At 37.5% G+C, this 27,985-nt stretch overlaps 1 protein-coding gene across 10 annotated transcripts; it reads left to right on the forward strand.

The window, feature by feature from the left end:
• Positions 1-1,154: 1,154 nt before the first annotated feature.
• nrcama (neuronal cell adhesion molecule a) lies at positions 1,155-27,980 on the forward strand. Of its 10 annotated transcripts, XM_073838732.1 has the most exons (31): positions 1,155-1,365; positions 3,338-3,355; positions 3,765-3,870; positions 5,904-6,097; positions 6,203-6,325; positions 6,616-6,786; positions 7,011-7,070; positions 8,836-8,947; positions 9,103-9,287; positions 9,571-9,702; positions 11,031-11,174; positions 11,265-11,376; positions 11,481-11,644; positions 11,778-11,925; positions 12,027-12,151; positions 12,307-12,336; positions 13,250-13,351; positions 13,446-13,643; positions 13,735-13,805; positions 14,076-14,301; positions 14,452-14,567; positions 15,515-15,719; positions 15,824-15,946; positions 16,060-16,236; positions 17,330-17,365; positions 18,004-18,072; positions 18,742-18,864; positions 19,520-19,675; positions 20,138-20,269; positions 22,678-22,756; positions 25,579-27,980. In XM_073838732.1, the coding sequence occupies exons 1-31, from the start codon at positions 1,266-1,268 to the stop codon at positions 25,811-25,813; spliced, it is 3,972 nt and encodes a 1,323-aa protein (XP_073694833.1). In that variant the 5' UTR covers positions 1,155-1,265; the 3' UTR covers positions 25,814-27,980. The 10 variants fall into 10 exon arrangements, with proteins under 10 accessions (XP_073694833.1, XP_073694837.1, XP_073694835.1 ...); XM_073838736.1 differs by lacking the exon at positions 18,004-18,072; XM_073838734.1 differs by lacking the exon at positions 12,307-12,336.
• Positions 27,981-27,985: the final 5 nt, after the last annotated feature.

Here is a 27,985-nt window from a genome sequence, read left to right on the forward strand (position 1 = left end):
TTAGTTTTTTGTTTCATTTTGTGTTTTGTTTTGTTTAGTTTCATGTCTGTTTTGTTTTGTTTTGTTTTGTTTTGTTTTGTTTTGTTTTGTTTTGTTTTGTTTTGTTTTGTTTTGTTTTGTGACACATTTGATCCTATTGAGTTAATATTTATATATATTTTTTGTCTAGTGTCAGCTTTTGATCTTTTTAAGCCATATTCTGCTTTTAATCTGTGTCCAAGCAACTGGCCTCTACTGTAGATTTTTTGCTGCCTAAAGTGTATCTAGGAAACCAGTTTTGTACATCACAGAGAAACATAATGTAGATTTCAGATCATGGCATAAGTGATACTCACGGTGCATATGATATCCAGAAGAACCAGTCTCTATTTTCAATGTCTGAGTCCTTCACCTTGAAATAAATCTTTCGCTTTACAGACTCATGCTTTCTCTCTCCCCCTCTCTCTCTCTAGCTGTATGATGCCGTCAAGGTTTCTGAGCTCATGAATTATGCAAAGCAAGGGCCCATTTCCCTGACACAGCCTGCTACACAGCAGAATCACTCAGATAGCACTCTCTCTACCTATACCGGCAGAAACAACCGAAGCTAGTTCACTTATTTGACACATTATACTCCTCCTTACTCACTGAAAACTTTATACACCCTGATTCTGCTCATATTCTTACTTTACTTTACTGTAAAAACATCTCAGGCACTTATCCAATATTGTGACGTTACATTCTCCAAAGCGTATTTTATTGCATTTTAAAACCACATAAGGTTTTAACCCATCTGAAAAGATAAGCTTTATAAATTTCCATTCAGTGCATGCATAAAGCTGAACAATAAAACAAAAGGCTTTCTAGAGCAAGAAAGGCATGCTTTTTTAGTTCCTAAACCAGCTCTGAGGAACCAGACAGCAGGCTGTGTAATTTTGTGCTTCAGCCATGTGTATTGACATCCATATGTCAGTGAGGAGGGTGCTGCCATCACAGCGTTCCCGTCTCTTCCAGCTGAGCGCCCTCACATGTCTCTGTGTATGTCAGGATGATCTGAGGCCACGCAAACTGTCTGCCTCCAGCACGGATTCCCTAATAAAGATCTTGCCATCTGTTTGTGCTTTTACTAGCATAAAAGGTCATTGTTTTTTTATTTGTTTTCTCTTTCAGTCTTGCTGGCTAATCGTGGATGCCCCTGTATGTTTGAATGATCACACTGAGTGCGAATCACAAGGCCCAGTTGCTTTGACCTGGAGGGGAAGGATTTTCATGTAACGCTCTCTGCCATGGACAGGAAGAGGAGTTGCACGCTCTGTGGAGGAGCTGTGATGATGCTGCTGCTGCTGCTGGGTCACATGACCAATGCATTAGAAGTGCCTCTAGACCGTGAGTATTGCACAGTGAAACAAAATCCCACTAATGTAGATATAATTTGAAAGAAGTGCACAAAAAAGCTAGGTTTTTTTACCTAGCCTGTTGTAAAATGAGTAAATGTGATTCTATCTTCAAGTCATTTTTAAGCAAGATTAAAAATTGAATTAAAGATTCTCAGATCATATACTTTCAAGCTCACTAAAAAAGTACTACCAAAATACCCCTCATTATTAAAATGGAAATGAAGTAGAGTATGTCACTGTGAGTCCTCGCAGTGCGATTCTCTTTTCTCAGCGGCTCTCTAGAGAAGTGTTTCACATTTACATACTGACACTGTTTAGTCAGCATTGCTACTGTGTAAGCAGAATATACTGTACCTGGACTTTAAAACAGCATTGGTCACCCTCCTTCCGTCTTTCTATTTATATAACTCTTTGGTTATGATAATCAAGTCTATGAATATATGAGATGCACTACTGTTTAAAATTGTGGGGCCAGTACGATTTTTCTTTTTGCATATATTAGAATGATTCTGAAGGATCATGTGACACTGAAGACTGGAGTAATGATGCTGACAATTCAGCTTTGCCACCACAGGAATTTCATACATTTTAAAACATATAAAAATAGCAACTGGGGGTTTTAAATGTAATGATATTGCTCACAATAACTATGTCTTAGTGTATTTTTGACCGAATAAATGCAGCCTTGCTGAGCACAAGATGTAAAAATATAAAACTTTTGCTGTTTAAAACAAAGAAAAAAGGGGTAAAAAAATGAAAAGCTCCTAAAGAATTAGTTCACTTCCAGAATAAAAATTTCCTGATAATTTCCTCACCCCCATGTCATCCAAGATGTTCGTGTCTTTCTTTCTTCAGTTGAAAAGAAATTAAGGTTGTTGAGGAAAACATTTTACTCAGAATTGTGGACTTTATTGGGAGCCAATGGGTTGAAGTGCCAAGCTTCAAAGGCATCTGCATGATCCCAGCTGAGAAATAAGGGTCTTGTCTAGTGAAACGATTGGTCATTTTCTAGAAAAAAATTCAAATTTGTAGACTTTTTAACCACAAATGCTTGTCTTGCACTAGCTCTGCAATGCGCGACTTCACACAGTTCGTAATCTTGAAAGGCCACGCATAGTTAGTTCTTCATCTCTGTAGTCTGGTTAAAAAGGTAGAATAGGGCGAAAAACGTATTTCTCGCCTCATTTACTCCTCAAACTTCTCCTCCTCCAATGTCATGCATGACCTTTCTAACGTGATTTCATAATGCGTGAAGTCTAGCTAGTGCAAGACGAGCATTTGAGGTTAAAAGGTGTATACATTTTTATTCTTTTAAGAAAATGACAGTTTGTTTTGCTAAATAAGACCTTTATTACCCAGCTGGGATCGTGTAGAGCACTTTAAAGCTGCATTGAAACCTTCAACCCTTTGGCTCCCATTGAAGTCCACTATATGGAGTAAATCCTTGAATGTTTTCCTCAAAAACCTTAATTTCTTTTCGACTGAAGAAAGAAAGACATGAACATCTTGGATGACATAGGGCGTGTAAATTATTAGGAATTTCTTAGTCTGGAAGTGAACTAATTCGTTAAGACTACCAGAAGGTATGATTATTCATGTTTAAACACACAGGTAGGCCTAAAGAATGAAGCACCTTTTTAGGAGAAAGTAGTGCCAAAATTCGACTCCATCTTATTGTACAGTCCAGAGTTTTAGAGATTTCCAGAGTCTATAATGCATGAAGCACCCCCTGTCAGGGTGGTAAAGCCAATAAATCACTGACAAACAATCAGCATCATCAGAACTGCTTTAGAAGAATGGCATGAGAGTTGCATGATGGGTAATGAACGCCCAACACACCTCCGGAAGTTTCACACTGAGGGAATGTGATTTTGTTCTTCTCTTCTCTCTTCTTCTCCTACACTAATTTGAACTCTTTTACTCTCTGCTTATGTATTCCCTGATTCATTTGGACAAAAAAGCTAAAGTTCTGGAGGGATGTAAGTCTGGGCACTTTGCTGTGAAATTTGTTGTGAATTAGGTTTACTTTAACTTATGTCTTTTTCTTTCTTCCGTTTGAAGTGTTTTTGAGTTTGATATGAATATTAACCAATTTTATTCTTTATTGAGCATTAAATCACCCAACTATGAAGCTATATGTAAATTCTAGCTTCCGACAAAAACTTCTATGACCGTTTATGTGCATGCTGCATGCTCTTTGGTTGTTTGTCTCTCTGGGTTTGGTTACATTGATAAACTAAAGCTGGGCACTTTTATATTTTTAGATATTTTCTTGCAGAATCAGTTTCTGCAAAGGTGGTGCATCTGTGCTGGTTTGTGCCAAGGTGTGTGTGTGTATGTGTGTGGGAAATAGAGATGCTTGTCTTCACGCTGCTTTCTGTGCTTCAGTGCCTCAGCCTCCCACAATAACTCATCAGTCCCCCAAGGATTACATCATCGACCCTCGGGAGAACATCATTATCCACTGCGAGGCGAAAGGAAAGCCGGATCCCAGGTGGGTGTCACTTTGAATCTCCATGGTTACTGCTACTGCAGATTCCACTGCTGTGGACGGATGCTTGGTGCTTAACACCTACCAAACTCTTCCTGGTATTTTGAATTATATCACTTGCTTACCAGTGACATAATTCAAATATATAATCCTCTGCAGTGAATGGGTGCCATCAGAATGAGAGTTCAAACATCTGATAAAAAAATCACAATAATACACAAGTAATCCACATAACTCCAGTCCAACAGTTTATGTCTTATGATGCAAAATCTGTTTGTTTGTAATAAACAAGTCCATCATGAAGAGGTTTTCAACTTCAAACCTTAAAATATGAGTTTGCTATCCATAATATTGCTTTCTCTAGTAAAGAAGTCATCTCATCTGAATCAGGTTGTACACTGATTAAGCACTATTTACAAGTTAAAACAGTCCAACACGGTTCAAAACAAACATGTTCGTGGATTTTGATTAAAGGACAAGTTCACTTTCAGAACAAAAATTTACAGATAATTTACTCACCCCCTTGTCATCCAAAGATGTTCATATCTTTCTTTTTTTAGTCGTACAGAACTTATGTTTTTTGAGGGAAATATTTCAGGATTTTTCTCCATATAGTGGACTTCAGTGGTGCCTGTGAGTTTGAACTTCCAAAATGCAGTTTAAATGCAGCTTCAAAAGGCTCTAAAGATCCCAGTCAAGGAACAAGGGTCTTATCTAGCAAGACAATCAGTTATTTTCTAAAATTTTTTTTACATTTATATACTTTTTAACCTTGAATGCTCATCTTGTCTAGCTTTGCGTGAACTTCATATTCCAATTCATGACAGTTAGGGTCGAAAAATTCCCATCATTTTCTCCTTCAACTTCAAAATTGCCCTAGATCACTGCAGAAGTACCAACCCAGTGTTTACAAAGTGAACGCGCAAGGAGGGTCAGACACCCTTTACAAAAAAAGGTAAAACAGCGATGTAGGAAGTTGAAGTTTTGTAGGAAAATGTAGGATTTTGAAGTTAGTGGAGAAATTGAGATGGGAGTTTTTCGACCCTAACTATGATGAACTGGAATACGTAGTTCACGCAGAGCTAGACAAGATGAGCTTTTGAGGTTAAAAAGTATATAAATTGTAAAAAATTTTTTAGATATTAACCAATCGTTTTGCTAGATAAGACCCTTCTTCCTTCGGCTGGAATCGTTAAGAGCCCTTTGAAGCTGCATTTAAACTGCATTTTGGAAGTTCAAACTTTTTTCCTTAAAAAAACATAATTTATGTACGACTGAAAAAAGAAAGACATGAACATCTTGGATGACAAGGGGGTGAGTAAATTATCTGTACATTTTTGTTCTAAAAGTGAACTTCTCCTTTGGACTGTTTTTCACACAGCGCTACTGAAACGCTTAAGATTCTAGAAATATAGCACACAAGTAATGTGTACCACTTTTGTGATGCTTTATTTGTCTTTTGTTTTGGAGTTTGTCAATGTAAATCAGCAGTTTCTGGTATTCTATTCTGCCAAATATCTCCTTTCACATTTCACGTAAAAAAAGATCGATGATTGACTTACTCATCCTTATGTCATCCAAGATGTCTCCTGTCTTTTTTTTCTTCAGTCGAAAAGAAATTAAGGCTTTTGGGGAAAACGTTCCAGGATTTTTCTCTGTATAGTGGACTATCAATGGGTTGAAGGTCCAAATTGCAGTTTCAATGCAGCTTCAAAGGTTTCTTATTCCCCCAATTCCTTCAAAGGTCTTATTCCTCAGCTGGGATCATGTAGAAACCTTTGAAGCTGCTTAGAAACTGCAGTTTCAGAACCTTAAACCCATTGGCTCTCATTGAAGTCCACTACATGGAGACAAATCCTTAAATGTTTTTCTCAAAAACTATAATTTCTTTTTGACTAAAGAAAGAAATACATAAACATCTTGGATGGCAATGGGGTGAGTAAATTATCAGGAAATATTTATTCTGGAAGTAAACTAAACCGTTGTGTTTGCACGTTGCCATAATGGGTTTTCTATCTTCACTTCTCTCATTCCAGCTTTTCATGGACACGTAACGGCACTCATTTCGATGTGGAAAAGGATTCCAAAGTTATCATGAATCCCAAATCAGGCACTCTGGTCATTGACATCAGCGGAGAGAAGGCAGAGGCATACGAGGGAGTTTACCAGTGCATCGCCCGCAACGAGCACGGCTCTGCCATGTCCAATAACATTGTCATCCGACAGTCAAGTAAGACACATCCAAACACAATACATTGCCACAGGAATGTTTAATAGTCACCTCCTGTCATTTTTTTTTTTTTTTTTTTATTGAGAGCCTCATTCTGTTTCATAGGGTCCCCCTTGTGGTCAAAAGAGAAAATTAAACCAATCACAGTGCAGAGGGGAATGTCTCTAGCGCTGCAGTGCAGGCCCCCGGCTGGCTTGCCTCCTCCAATCATCTTCTGGATGGATAACAGTAAGATATATAACATATATTCACATAAATGTGCATATACACACACCTCACACAGCAGCCTTGCACATTCTAGTCTAAGCAGCCACTGAATGTCTCATTTGGTTATGTTTTTTCATATATTTACATGGCAACCCAAGTATGTAAAATCCCTGCTCTGTTTTGCAGGTTTAGCTCATTGTTATTTTACGCTCCTTCTTTTATTGGCAAGTTCAATTGCAGTGAACTTATATGATCTCATACTACTCAATTAAAGCCCAGAAATCAACTAAACAATACACACTCTGTGTCAGATTTCCAGAGACTTCCTCAAAACAGTCGTGTGTCCCAAGCTTTAAACGGAGACCTGTATTTCTCCAACGTGCTCATGGATGACACCAGAAATGACTACATCTGCTACGCCCGCTTCCCATACACTCAGACTATCCAACAGAAACAGCCCATCACCGTCAACGTGCTGGACAGTAAGTGTTTTTAGTCTGCTGTTACAAATAGAGTCACCAATTACCAAGTACAATATATGCAGAATTACATTTTTCTGTTATTATCAGTTAAACCGAATTAATAGTGAGTATTAAAGTGGCTTAAAGTTACATTGTCCCTTTTATTTTTACATTCTCAGACCCGCTTTGTCTAGACCCGTAAATGTCAAAGCATTGCATGCTCATTATTTTCTGTTGTATTCCAGTTGAAGCTATGAATGACACTGTGTTGGCAGCTTTTTTGAATGGCTCAGATTTTTGGGGTGGTGAGTGCTAGCAGAACTTCTCCAAGTGAACCCAGCCTTCATCCCTCCCATCACTTGTGTTTCTGCCTAACCAAGAATAGCTCATTATCTAATAAATCACCTATAACCAAAATATAACCCACCTTTGTAGAATCCCAACCCTGACTCAAACAACTTCATGAAGGTCTTACACTGTATCGCACTTGATATTAATATTAATATTCCTTTCATCACATCTTTTTAATGAAAAATGATTTAACAAAAGGACTGAAGCCAACAGTATAGAGGTTGATTATCATTGCCATTGTGTATGGAAACTACATTTCAAGATTACTGTATATGAATGGCAATCAGTTGTTTTTCTTTGTTTTTAATTGTCTAATTAACATTTCTGAAGTTTCTACACATCTACTAGCCACTAAACTGTCTCCTTTTTCTGTTTTAAACTGAATAAATGTATTAGTGTTGCATAGTACATTCTGTATGCAACACTATGTAAGGTAATGTAAAATATCTCACTAAAACATTGCTCATTCCTGTTATGTTTTTCATTTGGATCCTTCCATTCTCTCCATCCAAAAGAAGCAATGGAAGGATAAAATTCTTGTCATTCAGTATGAGGTTCACTTGATAAAAGACGTCAGGGCAATTTATTAGACTTCCTTAAAGGACAAGTTCACTTCCAGAACAAAAATGTACAGATAGTTTCCTTACCCCCTTACATTTCAGGATTTCTCTTCATTATAGTCCATAGACTTCTATGGTGCCCGCAAGTTTGAACTTCCAAAATGCAGATTAAATGCAGCTTCTAAGGGCTCTAAACAATCCCAGCTGAGAAAGAAGGGTCTTATCTAGCGAAATAATCTCAAATTTTCTAAACAAATTGACAATTTATATACTTTTTAACCTCAAATGCTCATCTTGTCCAGCTCTGTGTGAACCAGCATTGCCAAGTCCATGGTTTTCTCGTGGAATTGGGCTATTTGTATACTATTGCTGCGGGTTGTTTTTTATGTCCGCAGGTTAAAGCGACCCCAATAATGTAATATTTAGCCCCTGGAATGGTAATTTTACCAGAGGAACCCCACCACAAAATGTGCAATTCACCCCCTGGAATGCAATTTTTACTGGGGGACCCCCCTCGAAAGGCAATTGGGCTACTTTTGGGCTAGTTTTGACTAACTCTGTGTATCTCGGTTCAATACAGTTAGGGTAGGTCGAAAAACTCCCATCTCATTTTCTCCTCCAACTTTAAACTTGGCCTACAAGTTGGAGGAGAAAAAGAGATGGGAATTTTTTGACCTACCCTAACATTTTTTAGAAAATGACCCTTCTTTTTCTAGATAAGACCCTTCTTTCTTGACTGGGGTTGTTTAGAGCCCTTCAAAGCTGCATTGAAATTGCATTTTGGAAGTTCAAACTCATGTGCACCATAGAAGTCCATTATATGAAGAGAAATCCTTAAATGCTTTCATTAAAAAAAACACAATTTATTTACGACTAAAGAATGAAAGACATGAACATCTTGGATGACAAGGGGGTGAGTAAATTATCTGTAAATTTATGTTCTGGAAGTGAACTTCAATCTAAAGTTTCAAAATAAATGCATTTTCCAACATTTTCCATTTATACTGTCAAAATGGACCAGCAATATGCTGTTTTTGCACTTCTAGTTTTATGTGTGGTTTTGCACACCAAAACAGGATCTTTTCCCCTCTCATAAATCCTGGGAAATAGCTGGCTAATTGCAATATTTGTCTCTGATTGTGGTCAATCTATGTTTTAGACAGTCCTTTTGGGGAGAGAGCACCTAATTTCATGCAGCCACCAGGAACGCACAGTACCAGCATGGTCTTGAAAGGAGACACGTTGCAGCTGGAGTGCATCGCTGATGGCCTGTAAGTAGGAGGAAGTGGAAAAAAGGCTCTCCCTTGGGTCAAAGAATGGCTAATGTGCATCTTACTGTGCTGTGTCATGGTTCAGGGGTTTAGATTGCATCAATAGATTTGCATAGACAGTTCAAAAGTGTTTGACTTTATATTGTGTTTTTCAGTCCAACGCCAGATATCTCCTGGAGCAAGGTGAACGGGGACCTGCCAAGCGGCCGTTTTTCATTTCACACTTTCCAGAAAACTCTGAAGATAACAGAGGTGACAGAAGCGGATGGGGGAGATTACCGCTGTTTAGCCAAGAATCGCCTGGGGAGCAACCATCACATCATCACTGTAGTGGTCAGAGGTCTGTCACAGGACGTCTTTTCATCTGTCACATCTCAAAAATCGTGTTTAGTCAGATCATTCACTGACCCCGGGATGCCATCCTGAGCTGATCTGAAAGAACCTTTGCATTTCCTGTTATATAGAAAATACCCACTGCTTTGCCAGATATCTCGAAACACAGTATATAATGGAATAATTCTAATCTGTTGCACAGGAGGACAACATTCTAAATTCAAAATCTCGAATTTTAAATTCAAATATTGTCAGTTTGATTTTTTAACTCTCTTCTTTCATCTCCACAGCGGCTCCCTTTTGGATCAGCGCCCCTCAGAATCTCATCCTGGCCCCGAAAGAATCTGGAATGCTAACCTGCCGGGCAGGTGGCAACCCTAAACCCACAATCACATGGTCTGTCAACGGAATTCCCATTGAAAGTATGTAAAGCTGACTCACATTTATCTTTATGTGAGGCTTTTTCTTTTTTCTTTTTTTTTTTACCAATGTAGCTTTTCCAGTATCTAGGTACTGTTTTCAACAAATATTTGTATATTGCTTAATCAGTTCCTGTAAAAACAAGGATTCTACAAAATGATTCACTGAACCTATTGTTTTTATAGCATACTATTGCATTAAATGTTGCTTTTCACTGCTGTGGAAGCCAGTTTCTGCCACTGAATAAAAGTAAAAAAGTTAATTGTTTAGCTCACAGTTCTGACTTTTTTTTTTTTATCAGAATTGCGTGATATAAACTCGCAATTCTGACTTTTGTTCTGCGAATTGTGAGATATACTGGAAACTTGCAATTGCGAGTTATAAAGTCAGAATTGTGAGATACTGTATAAACTCGCCAATCAGACTTTTTTTCTCAGAATTGCATGATATAAACTCGCAGTTGTGAGTTATAAAGTCAGAATTGCTAGATAAACTCGCAATTCCAAGAAATAAAGTTGCAATTCTGAAAAATAGTCAGATTTCAGAACATACAGTCTTTTTTATTTTACTCACAATTGCGAGTTTGTTTGTCTGAGACAAAAAGGTCAGAATTGCAAGATACAAACTCGCATTTGTAAGAAAAAGTCAGAATTGCATAAAACAGTCAGAATTGCGAGATATAAACTCGCATTTGCAAGAAAAAAATCTGAATTGCGAGATAAGCTCGCATTCACGAGAAAAAAGTCAGAATTGCGTAAAAAAAATTCAGAATTGAGAGATACAAACTCGCATTTGCGAGAAAAAAGTCAGAATTGTGTGAAAAAAGTCAGAATTATGAGATACAAACTCACATTTGTGAGATAAAAATTCATTTTAGTTAGAATTTAGTTTATGTGTGTTTATATTGCAATTCTGAGAAAAAAAAGTCAGAATTGTCAGTTTATATCATGCAATTCTGACTGACTTACAAAAAAGAGAACAAAAATGTACAATTGTGAAAAAAGTCGCAATGACCTTTTTTAAAATGTTGTTCTTTGGTGGAAACTGGCTTCCATAGCTATCGCTTGCATAAGCGAAGTGTTTTTATTTATTTGTCTAATTTTTGTTGTTGTATTATTCCTGTTTAAGTTGTATGCTCTCACCCTAACTCATTTAACTGTTTTTGTGCCAGTAGGAAATATTGTTGTTATTAAATTATAAATGAAATTATCTGATATATTTAAAATTAGTATTGCAGTTTTATATTTTTTGTTAGTACGGTAGCTTGTAGCACTTTTTTCAGAAAAATGGTTTAACTTATGAGTATAATTATGATGTTATTCCTTGATAGACTCACATAAAGACCCCAGTAGGAAAATCGAAAATAGCGACATCATCCTCAGTGATGTTCAGACCGGCTCAAGCTCTGTTTATCAGTGCAACGTCTCCAATGAGTACGGTTACCTGCTGGCCAATGCCTTTGTCAGCGTCCTGGGTATGTTACTGTATATGCATTTCAATTCTATTCTATTCTATTTCACAGTTGTTCTGTATGGGAAATTAAATAAATTACATTACATTTCAGCTGAGCCTCCAAGGGTGCTGACTCCTCCAAATCATGTGTACTCAGTTGTCACGAACAGCAGGGCTCTGTTAGACTGTGCTTCGTTTGGCTCACCTCTTCCAAAAATCACATGGTGAGATTTTATTTGTTTTATAGTTTTTAAGCTTGCCTCTAATATACATCAAATGTGTACTGTGAGTTTATGTTGCATGGTGATTATGCTTCTGTGATCCGCAGGTTTAAAGACAGTCAAAGCATAGTGGATAGCGACTCATACGTCATTCATAAAAACAATACCTTAGAGATCAATGTGGCTCGGCCACTAAACAGTGGCAAATACACCTGCATTGCCTCAAACAGTCTTGGCAACAAAGAAAACCATGTTTACTTGGAAGTGAAAGGTGAATGAAAGCTAAATTTGAAAGCCTAAATCTTTCTATCTGTAATATGCTAAATGAATGAATGGTAATAGTAGTAGTAGTATGATGGGAAATCTAGAGCAAGAGCAAGACTGATGCAGTTTTCTTTCCACAGATCCTACACGGATCATCAAACAGCCTGGGTATAAAGTGGTCCAGAGAAACAGCATGGCTGTATTTGAGTGCAGGGTCAAACACGACCCTTCTCTCTTTCCCTCCATGATATGGCTCAAAGACAATATGGAGCTTCCCGACGACACTCGGTATGACCTGCAACCACTCCTGCAATTTCTGCAGTTTATTTGCTCTGAAAGGTGGCATGTCGCTACTTGTTTTTGACTAGCAGGTGTGTGTTTGTGTGTAGATTTGAGGTGGGCTCTGACAGTCTGACTATACATGATGTGAGAGAAGACGACGAGGGCAACTACACCTGCATCAGAAACACCACCCTTGACCAAGATTCAGCCAGCGCTATGCTCACAGTAGTCGGTACACTAAGTTTATACAAAACTCTCACCTGCATTTGTTCAAAAAATCTGTCTAGATTTTTGTCAATACAGATCATATGGGTGCTGTCGTAGAGTTGAATTTGTGCTTCTTGTATAATTAACTTTTGACTTCCTCAAACCTGCTTTCCGTGTCAGAGGCCACACCAACACCACCTCTTATAATGGGTAAAATGCACTTCTTTCAGTTCCCAAACAGGTCCCAAACCATTTGATGCACTTGCATTTTTTGCTTTTTTATTGTTTATCCCTCATCACCTTCCTAATATGTGCTTATGGATGTGCTTTGTGGATGTTTCCCATTAAAACATAACTGTTAAAGGCAATTTAGTTTTTTAGTTTTCGCAAATGAGGCAGCTCACTAAACTTTTCCTGACCTTGTTTGGAAATTAGCTTTGCCAGACTCTAACGGCAATTTGTGACTATTTTACATTTTGAGTTAAGGTTTCCATTTGTTACGATAGGACAATATTTGGCCGAGATACAACTATTTGAAAATCTGGAATCTGACGGTACAAGACAATCAAAATATTGAGAAAATTGTCTCTAAAGTAGTCTAAGTGAAGTTCTTAGCAATGCATATTACTAATCAAAAATTAAGTTTTGATATCTTTACATGATCTTTACTTAATATCCTAATGATTTTGTCATAAAAGAAAAATCGATCATTTTGACCCATACAATGTATTTTTGGCTATTGCTATGACATGTATTGTGCTACTTAAGATTGGTTTTGTGGTCCAGGGTCACATATGATCTGCTTAGACCCCACTGGGTTTGGTTTAGAGGTTCACCTTCATGTTTATTTTAGTTTTTGTACGACTCAAATTGTACAAATTCAAACAGGACGAATTTGCTACAAATTCTCCAGAATGTAAACTAGTTACAATTTCTCATGAGACACTTTAAAATCGTGCCTTTAACAGAATGTCACATTTCAGTCTGTGACTATTTATTTATTTATTTATTTATTTATTGTTGGTGGTCTACTTGTATTATTTGGGCTTGTATTGCATGTTTCTAATTTCTGGTGTGATTCATCTGGATCGGGTTTTGTCTCTCATAATATATGGTTTTCCAGACATACCAGACCCGCCCACAGACCTGGAGCTGACGGACCAACGAGAGCGCAGTGTTCAGCTTACATGGACCCCTGGGGATGAACAAAATAGTCCTATTCAATGTGAGTTAAAAACGTATGTTACCTTGTGATAGATCAATTGGAGATCCACATATTAGGTTTATTCCTCTGATTCATTTCTACCTGGTTACCACAGTGTTCCTGATCCAATATGAAGATTCACTCCATGGGCCTGGAGTATGGGTCAATATGACTGAAGTCTCAGGAACCAGCACCACAGCACACCTGGAGCTTTCCCCGTATGTGTATTACTCCTTCAGGGTGCTGGCACTCAATGAAATGGGTCTGAGTGAACCCAGCACTTCCTCTGGACAGTATAGAACCAACCCCGCACGTGAGTTACCCAAGCAAGAAAGTAGAATGCTTAACATTTTTTAAACATCCCTGTGTTCTTATGAATTAAAGTCTGATTATGATTCTCACAGCGCCTGACGTGAATCCATCAGACGTTGAAGTCATTGGAATGTCACCTGACAGTATGACAGTAACTTGGAGGGTAAAACACTTATGATTTGATTTTATTGAGTTGAATGACATTGAAGAACCATTTTGGGTTCTGCAGAGAACCTATCATGAATCAGTTCTCAAACAAAATCTGATTTTTTTTTTCATTATAAAAACCCTTTGTGCATTGGAAAGGTTCCATGGATGTTAAAGGTTCTTCAAGGAACCGTAGATGCTAATAACAACCCTTTATTTTTAAGAGTATACCTACTAATTTAGCTTCCTAGTTGATACAGTTTCCTTTTTAATGTCTGGTGACCAGGAGCTGACTGGGCTGGAGTCAAACGGTCCAGGCCTACAGTACAAGGTGAGCTGGAGGCAGAAAGATCTGGATCAGAAATGGACATCACTCACTCTGGTCAATGTCTCGCAATATGTGGTGACAGGGACACCCACTTTTGCACTGTATGAAGTCACTGTGCAGGCGGTCAATGACTATGGCTTTGGTCCTAGACCTCAGGTGGTGCTGGGATACTCAGGAGAGGACTGTGAGTTAGCCTCAGAAAGCACTCAAATTGATTTATGTACTTATATATATTATCTAAGACAGCGTCACATGTATACATTCCAAAAATGCACTAGTTCCATTTCAAATTGTAATTATAAAATGTATGCTTTATATGTCTTTGTCATCCTAGTACCAACTGTGGCTCCAGAGAACCTAAAGGTTTCGGTTCAGAATGGGACATTGGCTGAAGTGTACTGGGACGCTGTTCCTCTTTCAACAGTACGAGGGAGACTGAATGGATATAAGGTACTTAAGAGGATAGTTCAGCCAAAAAAAAAAAAAAATCCCCTTATGATTTACTCATCCTCAAGCCATCTTAGATGTATATAATTTTCTTCTTTCAGATGAATACATTTGGAGTTATATAAAAAAATGTCTTTGCTCTCCCAAACTTCATAATTGCATCCAATGTCTGTTGAGATTTTGAAGTCCAATAAAGTACATTATGAAAGTGCTCCACACGGCTCTGGGGGGTAAATAAAGGCCTTCTGAAGTGAATCGGTGCATTTGTGTAAGAAAAATATTCATATTTAAAACTTTAAAACCTTTAATCTCTAGTTAAACTGTCAGCTAACGCTCATTCACGAGAGAGTGGCGTTCCAGCGGATGAAAATGTCGGAAGATTTTCGATATAAACCAAGAGGAGACCGATTTTTCTTTGCTGTAAACAAAACTTCTTGTGAGAGTAGTATATTCTCACCGGAGCTTGTGCCATGCTTACATCCTATGTCATCCGCTGGAATGTGACTCTCTTCGTAAATGTGTCCACAACAGTTAGCGGAAGTTAGAGATTAAAATGTATAAAGTTTTAAATTTGGATATTTTTCTTACACAAACACATTGATTCTCTTCAGAAAGCCTTTATTAACCCTCTGGAGCCGTGTGGAGCACTTTTTATGATGGATGGATGCACCTTATTGGACTTCAAAATCTCGAAACCCATTCACTGCCATTATAAAGCTTGGAAGAGCAATGTCATTTTTTTTTTTTATGTGACTCTAATTTTATTTGTCTGAAAGAAGAAATTTATATACACCTAGTATATACACCCCTAGGCTTGAGGGTGAGTAAATTATGGAGTAATTTTCATTTTTACATATACACATGTACATTTACATCTCTAATATTTTTTCACTACATAAAGATGTTGACATGTGAGCTGCAAATAGTCTAAGATGTCTGCATTTTTGTAGGTGAGTTATTGGAAGATGAGAAGCTTACACAAGGAAGAACCTGAGCCCGAGAAACCACAGGAGCTCATTATTCACGGGAGTGAGACGGAGGGTCTTCTGATTGACCTTCATCCCTACAGTCAGTACACCCTTAACATTAGAGCCTACAACGGTAAAGGAAACGGACCCACCAGTGCCAATCAGATATTTGAAACACCAGAGGGAGGTAGAGTGTATACTTACAGTACTTACTATATGTACTCACTTGTCAAAGTATGAATTGCTATTTAAAGCAGTATAAACTATATACATTTTCTTCTCTTTTTTTAGTTCCTGGGCCTCCTGCAAATTTAGAAGTCGAAAATCTAAACCTGGACTCATTGATTATAAAGTGGGCGCCACCTATAGAATACAACGGACACTTGACAGGATACTTGCTCAAATACCAGCCTAGTAAGTCTAAACTGAGGCATGTTTTATGGGATTTTGCCGTTGATTTATAAAAAGACGCTGATTGCCTACACTTTTCATCCTCTATGTGTGAACTCTTCCCTCTCTCCTTGTAGTCAACACAACAGATGAACTTGGGCCGTTCAAAGAGCTGCTTCTAAAAGCAAACGAGACCAGCATCACACTGGAAAACCTCAAGCACAGCACACGCTACAAGTTCTATTTGAACGCCATGACTGTCAAGGGCTCTGGCCCCACTGTTACAGAAGAGGGCGTCACAATCGTGGATGAAGGTGAGAACTAGCTTTGTGACTGATTTTACAATCTAACATTTTCAGGATTTGATTCAAGGATTCAGATGCAGTATATTCTCAACGGTGGCTTCACATAAATTGCATGCATAATACAACTTGTGCAAAGGTTTGTGTTTCACTCCTCAGTTTTCTGAATTCAGAGTGTTCTTGTTTGTAGTCCATGATGTATGGCTACAATATAATGCTTTTAATGCTTTATGGGGTGCTTACTCTAGAAATAGATTTAATTATATGTGACTTTTTTTATACTTAATTTATTTTTATATATAGTTAAGGTCAAAAGTTTACACACACCTTGCATAATCTACAAAATGTTAATTTGACCAAAATGCATGTTATTTTTTATTTAGTACTGACCTAAATAAGATATTTCACATAAAATACATTTACATATAGTCTACAAGAGAAAACTAATTATAAAAATGACCCCATTCAAAAGTTTACATACACTGCAATTGTTAATACTATGTTGTTACCTGAATGATCCACAGCTGTGTTGTTTTTTATTTGGTGATAGTTATTCATGAGTCCCTTGTTTGTCCTAAACAGTTCAACTGCCTGCTGTTATTCAGAAAAATCCTTCAGGTCCCAGAAATTCTTTGTTTTTGTTTTTTTTGCATTAAGGGTCGATAAGGCAGCCAGGGGGTGAAAACTTTTGAACAGAATGAAGATGTGTAGCCTACATTTTTTGTGCTTTGCCTAAATATCATATTTTTTTTCATTTAGTACTGCCCTTCAGAAGCTACAGAAGGTACTTGCATGTTTTCCAGAAGACAAAATAAGTTAAATTTACCCTGATCTTCACATTTAAAAAGGTTTTCACCCCCCGACTCTTAATGCATCGTGTTTCCATCGGAAGCATCAGTGAGCGTTTAAACATTTATACATTTTTTAATTGATTAATTTAGACAAACACTTTCTTTCTTTCTTTTTGTATTTAGCCTTACAGCAGCATCATATTTCGTGACTTACACATTTAATAACAATCTATTGTGGTTGTCAGGTGGCTGCTACTTATATCCCCTCTACCTTTGTCTTCTTTTGTCTCTCTCTCTCTCTGTTTTCTATGAAGCATTAATTCGGCACCCCGCAGTAGAGGCGGGTAAAGGTAACCCCAGTATCAGGCTGATGAGAATGCATGCTGGTTGAGCATCAGCTATGAGACTAGAAAGCCACTGTAGCAGTGAAAAGAGATAGATACATATGCATGAACCTCCTCAGGCCAAAAAGCTTTACACCTGACTCGGCCTGCTCCATATGTCATGGAGAATCATGTTACCAACAAATGCAAATTCCATCCCACTGCTTTCAGTAGGGCTTAACTAGAACATCTGCTGTTTAAAGGTATAGTTCACCCAAAAATAAATGAGAATACTTATCTTAATGCATCTCATACAGTACAATGCACAGGTCAGTTTCAAAAATGACAAAAAGGAGACTTCCCTTATTGTCTTATTTTTTGGGTGAACTATCCTTTTAACTAGTGTATACAAGGACATTAGATGTTTTTGAGTGTAGAGTGATGTTCAAACATATGATAAGACAAACCCAGATCTCTCTCTGCTTTGATCCCATTGTCCTCTCTGAAACAAACAGTAACTAGCTCTCATTGCACCGGTGAACTGCATGTTCCTGCATGCTGTTAACTCTGATCTGCATTTCTCTCTTTCACTGCCTTGTGTTGTCTCTCTTTCTAATGTTTTGTGTTTCATGTTGTGTATTTCACTATTCTCTGTATTCTTCCAGGCTCAACCCCCCCTTCACCACCTCCAACCCCCCCTGTCACTCAATCTTTGCAGTCCCCGTTTCACAAGGGTACAAACACTCCCGTCCCAGCACCTTTTCTCTCTTTCCTTCATTGTTATACTTGTTTGATACTGTATTGAGCAGGAATCTGTTTAAAATCTCAGAGGTGTTGCATACATTATTTGAGTTTCACATGATTTGTAATAAAAAAGGGAGTAAAGACAGGTACATATACATCAGTGTGCAAAAGTTTGGGGTCAGTAATTTTTTTTTTTTTTTTTTTATAATTAATAATTAATATGTTATTTCAAAAGTCATAGTAAAGACATTTATAATGTTGCAAAAGAGTCTACTTTTTAGAAAAGCTGCTCTTTTGAACTTTATATTCATCAAAGAATCCTGAAAAATAAACGCAGCCTTGGTGAACAGAAATCTGTCATTTAAAAATCAACCTCAAACTTTTCAATGTACAATTAATTAAACATAAATAAATGGATAAATCTAGTGACCCCAAAGAGACACTTCAAATCTGTAAATTCCATTGGATTAGATATAAAATATCCAAATTAAGTTGCATTGGCAAACATATTATGCTAGACCTTTTTATCGGACGCAATGTCTGCAATGCCTATATGCTTTTTGGTGCCCCTAGACATCTGGATATACAGGATTTTTGCAGCATCTTTTTCATAATTTCTCAGTTCTTACATACACTTGTATTTTTCCTTGTTTGATCAGCGCCACCTGCTGGTCGGATGTTTGGGAGTGTGAACTCCTCGGTGGAGGAGGACCATGCTGTGATAAGCTGGGAATACTCGTGGCCGGATAGGAATGTTTATGTGGAATATGTTGTTGATAACAGTAAGATTATCCTCCTCAAAATGTCACTACTGCCATGCATTTATTAAAGGATTAGCTTACTTCTAGAATAAAAATTTCTTGATAACTTACTTATTCCCATGTCATCCAAGATGTTCATGTCTTTCTATCTTCAGTCGAAAAGAAAGGAGGAAAACATTCTAGGATTCTTCTCCATATAGTGGACTTCAATGGGTTGAAGATCCAGATTGCAGTTTTAAGTGTGGCTCCAAAGGGCTCTACACAATCTGAGGAAAGACAAGCATTTGTGGTTAAAAAGTATATAAATTCCTCAACTGGGATTGCATTGAGCTGCATTAAAACTGCGATCTGGACCTTCAACCTGTTGGGCCCCATTGATGTCCACTATATGAAGAAAAATCCTGGAATGTTTTCCTCAAAAACCTTAATTTCTTTATGACTGAGGAAAGGAAGATATAGGTTCGGATGACATAGGTGTGAGTAAATTATCTTTTTTTTTTTTTGGAAGTGATACCAATACCATAAAGCTCATAGAACAAATGATTTAATATTGTATAGAATTTGTGTAATATCAAAATAGATACAAAAAGAGTTGTCTTAAAGAATAAGTCAGCTTTTTTTCCTGCGTAATTGGACTTACCATAATCTCTCCCTTGCCGTCGGCCCTTCTCTCCAGGTAAAGAACCCTGGAAAAAAGAGTTTGTAAATGGCACTCGGACATATCAGATTAGAGGACTAAAGCCGGGGATGTCCTATAGGGTTCGGGTGGTAGCCAAAGACCACTCGGACACAACGGTTCACAGTACAGACGAGCTGTTGATTACAGTTCCAGGTGAGGAGAGCATGTCTGTAGACCATCCGCCAGCATCAACCTCACCTGTCACTCACCTGTGAAGGCCCAGTTCCAGACATTACCTGTAGTTTTGGTTTGAATATTGAATATTAACGAAATACGCATGAGTCCAGACAGGTTTATGGAAATGTAGATGCATGCCAGAATTACATTTGTCCATTTCTTCCTTACTTTTTTCTTTGACATCCTACAGCGGCCCTCATACATCATACATCGCCAGAGGATTTTGATTTTGAATGCACTTCCTCAAATTCATGTTTTTTGTTACCATCATCAAAACAAAGACTTGAGGTTTTTGTTACCTTGATGTTGAGCTCATGTTAATGACAGTATTTTGTGTTGTTGTTGTTTTTGGTGACATCTGCATGATAAATTAACTCTAATGTTTAAACTGAATGAAAAGTGAGGATTGGTTCATTTTATTCTCTTGTGTTTTTGCAGCTATGACTAGCAAGCAGGTTGACATAGCCACACAGGGCTGGTTTATCGGGCTGATGTGTGCTATTGCTTTGCTGATCCTGGTGCTCCTCATTGTTTGCTTTATAAAGAGGAACAAAGGAGGCAAATATCCAGGTAAGTGAAAGTACACAACTGATGTTTGAAGATGTTTGAAACAGGTAGTTATGTACAAATGTGTGGTGCTAATGCTAAATCTGAAGTCTTTTAAACAATATAACAGACTACCAAAAAAAATCTGTTACGTAAAATAAGAACTATTAACTATATAAAATAAAGGTGCTTTATTGGCATCATATTAGGTTCTATGAAGAACCTTGAACATCCAAGGAACCTTTCAAATGCAGAAAAGGTTCTTTATAGTCAAAAAAGTTTCTTTCAATTTTTAAGATATTCTTCAAAACAGTGTTGTTTTTGACAACCATCTTAGATTTAGTCTTAGTCTTAGTCTTTTGGACTAAAATGCTTCTTAGTTTTAGTCAAATTTTAGTCACTTCTATATGTGATAGTTTTAGTCCAATTTTAGTCGACGAAAAGTCAAAAAGGTTTTAGTCTAGTTTTAGTCAAAAAAAGGGAAAAAAGTAGTCTTTTAACAAATTAATGTAGGTCAGTAAGTATTTTGCTGTTGGGTAGTGTCACTTATAAGTTCTGAAAATAGCAGATCTATAGTTCAACACAATGTGAGCTTCCGGATCGACTATTTTCACCAATAATTACAATAATGAAGGAATGTTTTAGAACATAAAAGACAAACAAGGATGGAATGCTAAAACGGCTTGCCATACTAGTATAGCAAAGAGTATTTAATGCTAAAACGGCTTGCCATAGCGTCAGATACTTTTTAAGTTTTAATTGGCATGCACAATAAGCGGAAATGTCATGCATTTTAAACGTCTGCCGGACCACCCACTAACATTTTCGTCTATTCTCGTCTCGTCAACGAAAACTCACACACGTCTCGTCATGTTTTAGTCATCAACGAGCCATTTTTATCTCGTCATCGTCTCGTTATCGTCATGAAAAAAAGTGGCGTCAACGAAATGATTTCGTCATCGTCATCGTTGACGAAAACAACACTGCTTCAAAATGGTTCTTTTAAGAACTTTTCACTGGAACCAAAAATGCTTCTTTAATGGCATCACTGCAAAAACACCCTTGTGGAACCTTTATTTTTAAGAATGCATGTGATCTCCTTTCTGCAAAAGGCTGAACTTTTTAGATGTTCTTCAAAATGGTTCTGTTAGGAACTGTTCACTGAAAGGTTCTTTGTGGAACCAAAAATGGTTCTTCGATGGCATCACTGCAAAAACACCCTTTATTGGGATTATATTAGATTCTGTGAAGAACCTTGAACATCCATGGAATCTTTCAAATGCAGAAAAGGTTCTTTAAAGTCAAAAAAGGTTCTTTAGATTTTTAAGATGTTCTTCAAAATGGTTCTTTTAGGAACTGTTCATTGAAAGATTCTTTGTGGAGCCAAAATTGGTTCTTCTATGGCATCACTGCAAAAACACCCATTTGGAACCTTGATTTTAAGAGTGGATGTGATCTCCTTTCTATGAAAGGCTGATCTTTGATGTCATGCAACTTGTAGATTTTTTAGATTGTTCTTCAAAATGGTTCTGTTCACTGAAAAGTTTTTTGTGGAACCAAAAATGCTTCTTCTAGTGATGTTTTCTTAACCAATTTTGGGAGGAGCTCACAGATAACCAATTCACCCTTAGCAATCACTCTCCCTATCCGATCAGCTCAGGAGAAAATCCCTATAAATAACACAACAATCCTACCTTCACCATCTCTTGTCTTGTCAACGCCCCTCCTCCACCCTGTCTCCTCACCTTTTGCCCATGCGGGGGAGCGCTCATTGGGTTCGAGCCTGTGCCTAGCTCGGACCCCTCTCCCTGGGCGGGGGAGGGCCCCGTGCTCGGGAATGACTACCGAGCTCGAGGCCCTCTCCCAGACAGCATGCCAAATACGCTCAACCTTTCGGTCAGTTTATCATCTGTAAGAGGGAACTCGTGAATGGCATCTCTGCAAAAACACCTTTTTGGAACCTTTATTTTTAAGAGTGCATGTGATCTCCTTTCTACAAAAGGCTGAACTTTAATGCTGTGCAACTTGTACATTTTTAAGATGCTCTTCACAATGGTTCTTTTAGGAACAGTTCACTGAAAGGTTCTTTGTGGAACCAAAAATGGTTCTTCGATGGCATCACTGCAAAAACACCCTTTATTGGGATTATATTAGATTCTGTGAAGAACCTTGAACATCCATGGGATCTTTCAAATGCAGAAAAGGTTCTTTAAAATCAAAAAAGGTTCTTTAGATTTTTAAGATGTTCTTCAAAATGGTTCTTTTAGGAACTGTTCATTGAAAGATTCTTTGTGGAACCAAAAATGGTTCTTCTGTGGCATCACTGCAAAAACACCTTTTTGGAACCTTTATTTTTAAGAGTGCATGTGATCTCCTTTCTACGAAAGGTTGAACTTTAATGCCGTACATCTTGTTGATTCTCAATCTCATAGTAAAAGAAAAAGAAGACGCCCATCAAGACCCAGAAATCCAGCCCATGAAAGAGGATGATGGAACATTTGGGGAGTACAGGTGAGGAAAACAACATATAGGACTTGACCTACATCTATTTATATTTTGATCACTTTGATCAGAAATCATAAAAAATAATGGTACTTGATTTTCTTATGGATTCACGACTCATTGAAAGCAAACTTGCTTCTCTTGCTCAGGGATTCAGACCGTAATTTTTTCATTCCCCTGAGATGAATGTAAACATCTTTGGCTTCACCACAAAACAGCTTGAGGAAAGCGGGAGCAAACCTTTTTATTATGTGTATTATATGACTGTAAAAATATTTTACACATTTGAATTCACTTTTTTTTAACGTTTTCATTCATTTACCACACTTCGTCATTTACGTTCATGATGGACTTTTTGCAATGAATTGTTATTTTGTTTTGTGTCATCATTAATATTTATTGTCATCATTAATATTTATTATCATCATTTTTTTATTTATTGTTTTATATTTGTGTGTATGTTTTGTAATATGTCTGGTCATATTGTCATTATTATTGCTGATGGAGCAGATATGATTGGAACTGGATGAACTGGTCTCAACTTGAGGACATAAATTCAATTATTTGAGAAATTATATATTACGACATATTACATATTAATTAAATTATATAAAACATACTCATGTATCATTAAAATTCAATTTCAGCTTTTGAAAGTGCCAAATCAGAATCGCAATTGACAGCAGCGGTCATCCATGTTTGTTTTTTGTCTTGTATTAACATTTCACATGTCCTGTTCATGACGTCCATCATTTGTTGTGTATGATGTCACTGCATTCATTGTAAAGTGATTACTTCATTGTCAAACATGTCAGTCTGTCTCATGTGTTCCTCCTGTGTGTTTTAATTTTGGGGGGAATTCAGATCTTCAGAAAGGTAAGAGGGGCTCTGCAAGTCTTGCATGCATAAGACCCCTCATTATTCATCTCCTAGTTACAGCAGAAAATTAAACAAATGGATGCAAATCTCACAGACATGACAAACCCAACCTTTACTAAAAATTCAAACCAGTAAAAAATGAATTTTGGATAGTTATTTATAGATGCCCATTTCCGCCACTGGAAAAAAAAAAAAAAATGTGTTTAATAAGAAAATGTTGTTGCGACTTTTTATCCCACTTGCAGTTGCAAGCTATAAAGTTAGAATTTGAAAATATAAACTTGGAATTCTGAGAAATGTCAGAATTACGAGAAATAAACTCACAATTGCAAGTAATAAAGTCAGAATTGCGAGATTTAAAGGCACAATTCTTTTTCTTAGAATTGCGTGATTTGTATCTCGTAATTCATACTTTTTTCTTGCAATTCAGACTTTTTTTGAGTTTGTATCTTGCAAATCTGACTTTTTTTTCTTGCAAATGCCAGTTTATATCTCACAATTCTGACTTTTCTTCTCACAATTCTGACTTTTCTTCTCACAATTCTGACTTTTTTCTTGCAATTGCAAGTTTTTATCTCACAATTCTGACTTTTATCATGCAATTCTGACCTTTTTCTTGCAATTGCGATTTTTTATCTCACAATTCTGACTTTTTTCTCTCAGTTCTTTTACTCACAATTCTGACTTTTTATATGCTATTGAAAGTTTGTATCTTGCAATTCTGATATTTTTCCCATCTGAATTTTTTCTCGCAATTCAGACTTTTTTTGAGTTTGTATCTTGCAAATCTGACTTTTTTCTTGCAAATGCGAGTTTATATCTCACAATTCTGACTTTTCTTCTCACAATTCAGAATTTTTCTCACAATTCTGACTTTTTTTCGCGCAAATGCGAGTTTGTATTTTGCAAATCAAACTTTTTCTTGCAAATACGAGTTTATATCTTTTGTTCTCATAATTCTGACTTTTATCATGCAATTCTGACTTTTTTTCTTACAATTCTGACTTTTTTTCTCACAATTCTGACTTTTTTCTCATCTTTTTCTCGCAAATGCAAGTTTATAACTCGCAATTCTGACTTTTTTCTCAGAGTTCTTTTTTCTTACAATTGCGAGTTTGTATCTTGCAATTGAAAGTTTATATTTTGCAATTCTGATATTTTTCTCATCTGACTTTTTTCTCACATTTCTGACTTTTTCTTGCAAGTGCGAGTTTATATCTCGCGATTCTGACTTTTTCTTGAAATTCTGACTTTTTTCTTGCAATTCTGACTTTTTTCTCATCTATTTTCTCATAATTTTAACTTTTTTTTATTTTAATGAAGTCCGATTTTGAGGAAAAAAGTCACATTTGTAAAATATAAAGCCGCAATTCTGAGAAAAAAGGAAGAATTCTGTCTTTATTTCTCAGAATTGTTAATTTATTGCTCAGAACTGCAAGTTTATTTCTCAGAATTGCAAGTTTATGTCACACAATTCTGATTTTATAACTCGCAAATTGCGAGTTAGTATCACACAATTTTGAGAAAAAAAAATTGTGAGATAAAAAGTCACAATTATCTTCATTTTTCAATTCAGTGGCGAAAACGGGCTTCCATAGTTACTTGTATTTTGGATATGATTTTTCAGATTTTACTTTGTTTATACATATAATTTTTTTATTTATATTTGACTGCATTTGTTTCGAAATCCTCAATGACCATTTTATGTTTCTCCCTGTTTTGAGAGAAGTGCTCTATGCATTATGATGAATGTTGCCAAACGTACCCTTCCGAATGCACGTTATGACCAGAAACGAACATCAACTGCCTTCCGGATATAGGAGAGATGCATAAAAGGACTGTTGTGAAAATACCTGCATGTTGGAACTGGATCTCCGCTACCTAGCCTACTCGGTTTAAACTGTGCTATTGTAATATCCTCCCCTCCCCCTTGTTTCCACTCTTTACATCAGTGACACCGAGGACCACAAGCCCTTGAAAGGCAGCCGGACCCCATCCAACGGCACGGTCAAGAAGGACGACAGCGACGACAGCCTGGTGGATTACGGCGAGGGAGGAGATGGCCAGTTCAACGAGGACGGCTCGTTCATCGGCCAGTACAGCGGGAAGAAGGAAAAAGACACGGCGGAGGGCAACGAGAGTTCGGAGGCTCCTTCTCCGGTCAACGCCATGAACTCCTTCGTGTAACTGACCTTCGACCCATCCAACACCCCGCCTCCTCGTCACACCATCATATGGAGAACAGTCTCTATTGCACTGTGACCCCCTGACATCACACAGCAAAAGAAACAAAACAAACGCCCCTAATGAAAGACTAAGAAATTGAGACATATTAAGCGTATTATCCTACAGCGAGCATACATATATATCGATATATGTGTATAGGAATATATAAATTGATATATATTTTATTACCATGGCCCCATTTACCATCAGATGGCATTATATCACACCATCTCGTCCCTTGGACTCGCATGGAACGTCCCTTGGCGAATCAGCATTAAGATGCGTTCACATTTACAGCTCTTCGCAACAGGTTCCAAGTTTTCACGGATTCACTGTGTGAACAGTGCATCGCTACACCACCGACAATACACAACGGACTTTTATCGCGCACGAAATTTCCGCACCTTTAACCAGCGTTGTGGAGACTGTAAACCTCGTCTGACTATATGATACTCACTTTTGCTTCACAGCTAATGCCTGTCGCGTTCTGTCGTCAGTGTTCAAATCGGTATTATGCACATTTCAGGCACCAATGTCTTTGTGGGCATTGTTGTGAAGTATGTAATACGTGTAAAAGCTGTTCTTAGGCGTCAGAAGTTTTGAATATTACGAAAAAAAAACGCAGAATCTAAAAACTTGTTATCAGGGATGTGAGGTAGCATGTTTTTGACACACAAGCACTCTTTTCAGACACCAGACGTGGTTTTATCCTTCTCTCGTGGTTCATTTTGCGCCCTGTGTTTGTTCTGTTTATTTTTACGACAGAAGTTTTCTCCCTGAAGAAAAGTCATTGAGTTAGTGAGTTAAGGTTCACTTCATTCAGGACTGTTATTGTCAAGGAAAGCCCCCCTAGACAGCCTTGTAGCCAGCCGCGAACCCACATTGGGCAGCAGAATTCACACTGCTCTTGTTGTGGTTGTACAGTATGGGATGCAACGAAGGCCCCTCAGCACGGTTCCTTAGTGCCTTGGTAGAAAACATGATTCTCTATTCAAAATTCCCTGTCATCGCTTTGAGCGCAGCCCTCTTTTATATCAGTACTGCGAGCGATACTCAAAACCTGCGCTGAGTGAAGACCGCAAGACTCAAGGAAGCCACAGAAGTCACCTGAGGGGCATTTCATTCCCCTTTTCGACAGCTAAAAATACTGCCACTTCTCTTTAAAGAGCGAACTGCTGTTGATTGGTCTGGATGGAAGCAACCAACTATAGCTTGTCCTTGGGAAGATCTCAACATAGGCAGAAATACACACATTCTCACATGTAACCTTTTTTTAAATCACCTTACTGCATGTTATGAAGTATTACGAGCTGTCGAGTGAAATCCGGGCTTCACTAAACACATGGTCGGCAGTGGTGCTGTCGCAGATTATGGCTGGAGTGTGTGCGGTTTATGCAGGCATGCGTGAATATATGTGTGTGTTTGGAATGGATGAATGTGTGTTTATGTCTGTCCACTGTCAATATAGGGCGAGCCACTTTTTTTTTTGTGGCGAGGCCCTTGATTTTCATGGTTTAGCTTGTCATAACTTGCATCAAGTTTTTTAGTTTGGATTTGTCTGCTTTTTAATGTATAGATCTGACATTTGCTTTGTAAATACCCAGCCCAAATTGTTTTAGACACATTAAAGGCCAACGAATGGAACTAAGCCCTTGATCATGACGCTCTAGAGGAACTATATCCCAGCAATCGGATGAAAAAAAGCCGACAACCCTATTGGATTGAGTATGCGTTGGTAGAGCTGCAGAAAACCGCACAGTGTTCCACCTGAATTCACACACACACATCAGCTCTGACTCTTTTAATGGCACTGTTGTTTTCTTTTCTATTTGGCCAGCTAGTTTGACTTTTTTCTGTAGGGAGATTATGAGAAGAGGCAGACGCATCCCCAAAGAAGGAGGCCGGATTGCACTGCTGTGGGTGCAGAATCTTTTGATGTGTTTTTGTCGGAGGGGGCAGAGACGAATGAAACGTAGTGTGTGAAATAATATTCTGGTTAATGTTAAAGGTACATGAAAATAAAGCATGAAAGGCTGTGAAATGGTTTACTCTATAATATAATCGCAAAAAAAAAAATATTTTGTATATAAAAGGATTAAAATAAATGTTGGTTTCCGGATTTCACTACTATCT

Source organism: Garra rufa, chromosome 4, assembly GCF_049309525.1.
Source record: "Garra rufa chromosome 4, GarRuf1.0, whole genome shotgun sequence".
In the NCBI taxonomy this organism is placed as follows: domain Eukaryota; kingdom Metazoa; phylum Chordata; class Actinopteri; order Cypriniformes; family Cyprinidae; genus Garra; species Garra rufa.

Coding starts and splice junctions, on each gene's coding strand:
- nrcama (XM_073838732.1), top strand. CDS start 1,266: ATGGACAGGAAGAGGAGTTGCACGCTCTGTGGAGGAGCTGTGATGATG. Junction 6,098..6,202: donor CATTGTCATCCGACAGTCAA/GTAAGACACATC, acceptor TCTGTTTCATAG/GGTCCCCCTTGTGGTCAAAA. Junction 11,645..11,777: donor TGTTTACTTGGAAGTGAAAG/GTGAATGAAAGC, acceptor TTCTTTCCACAG/ATCCTACACGGATCATCAAA.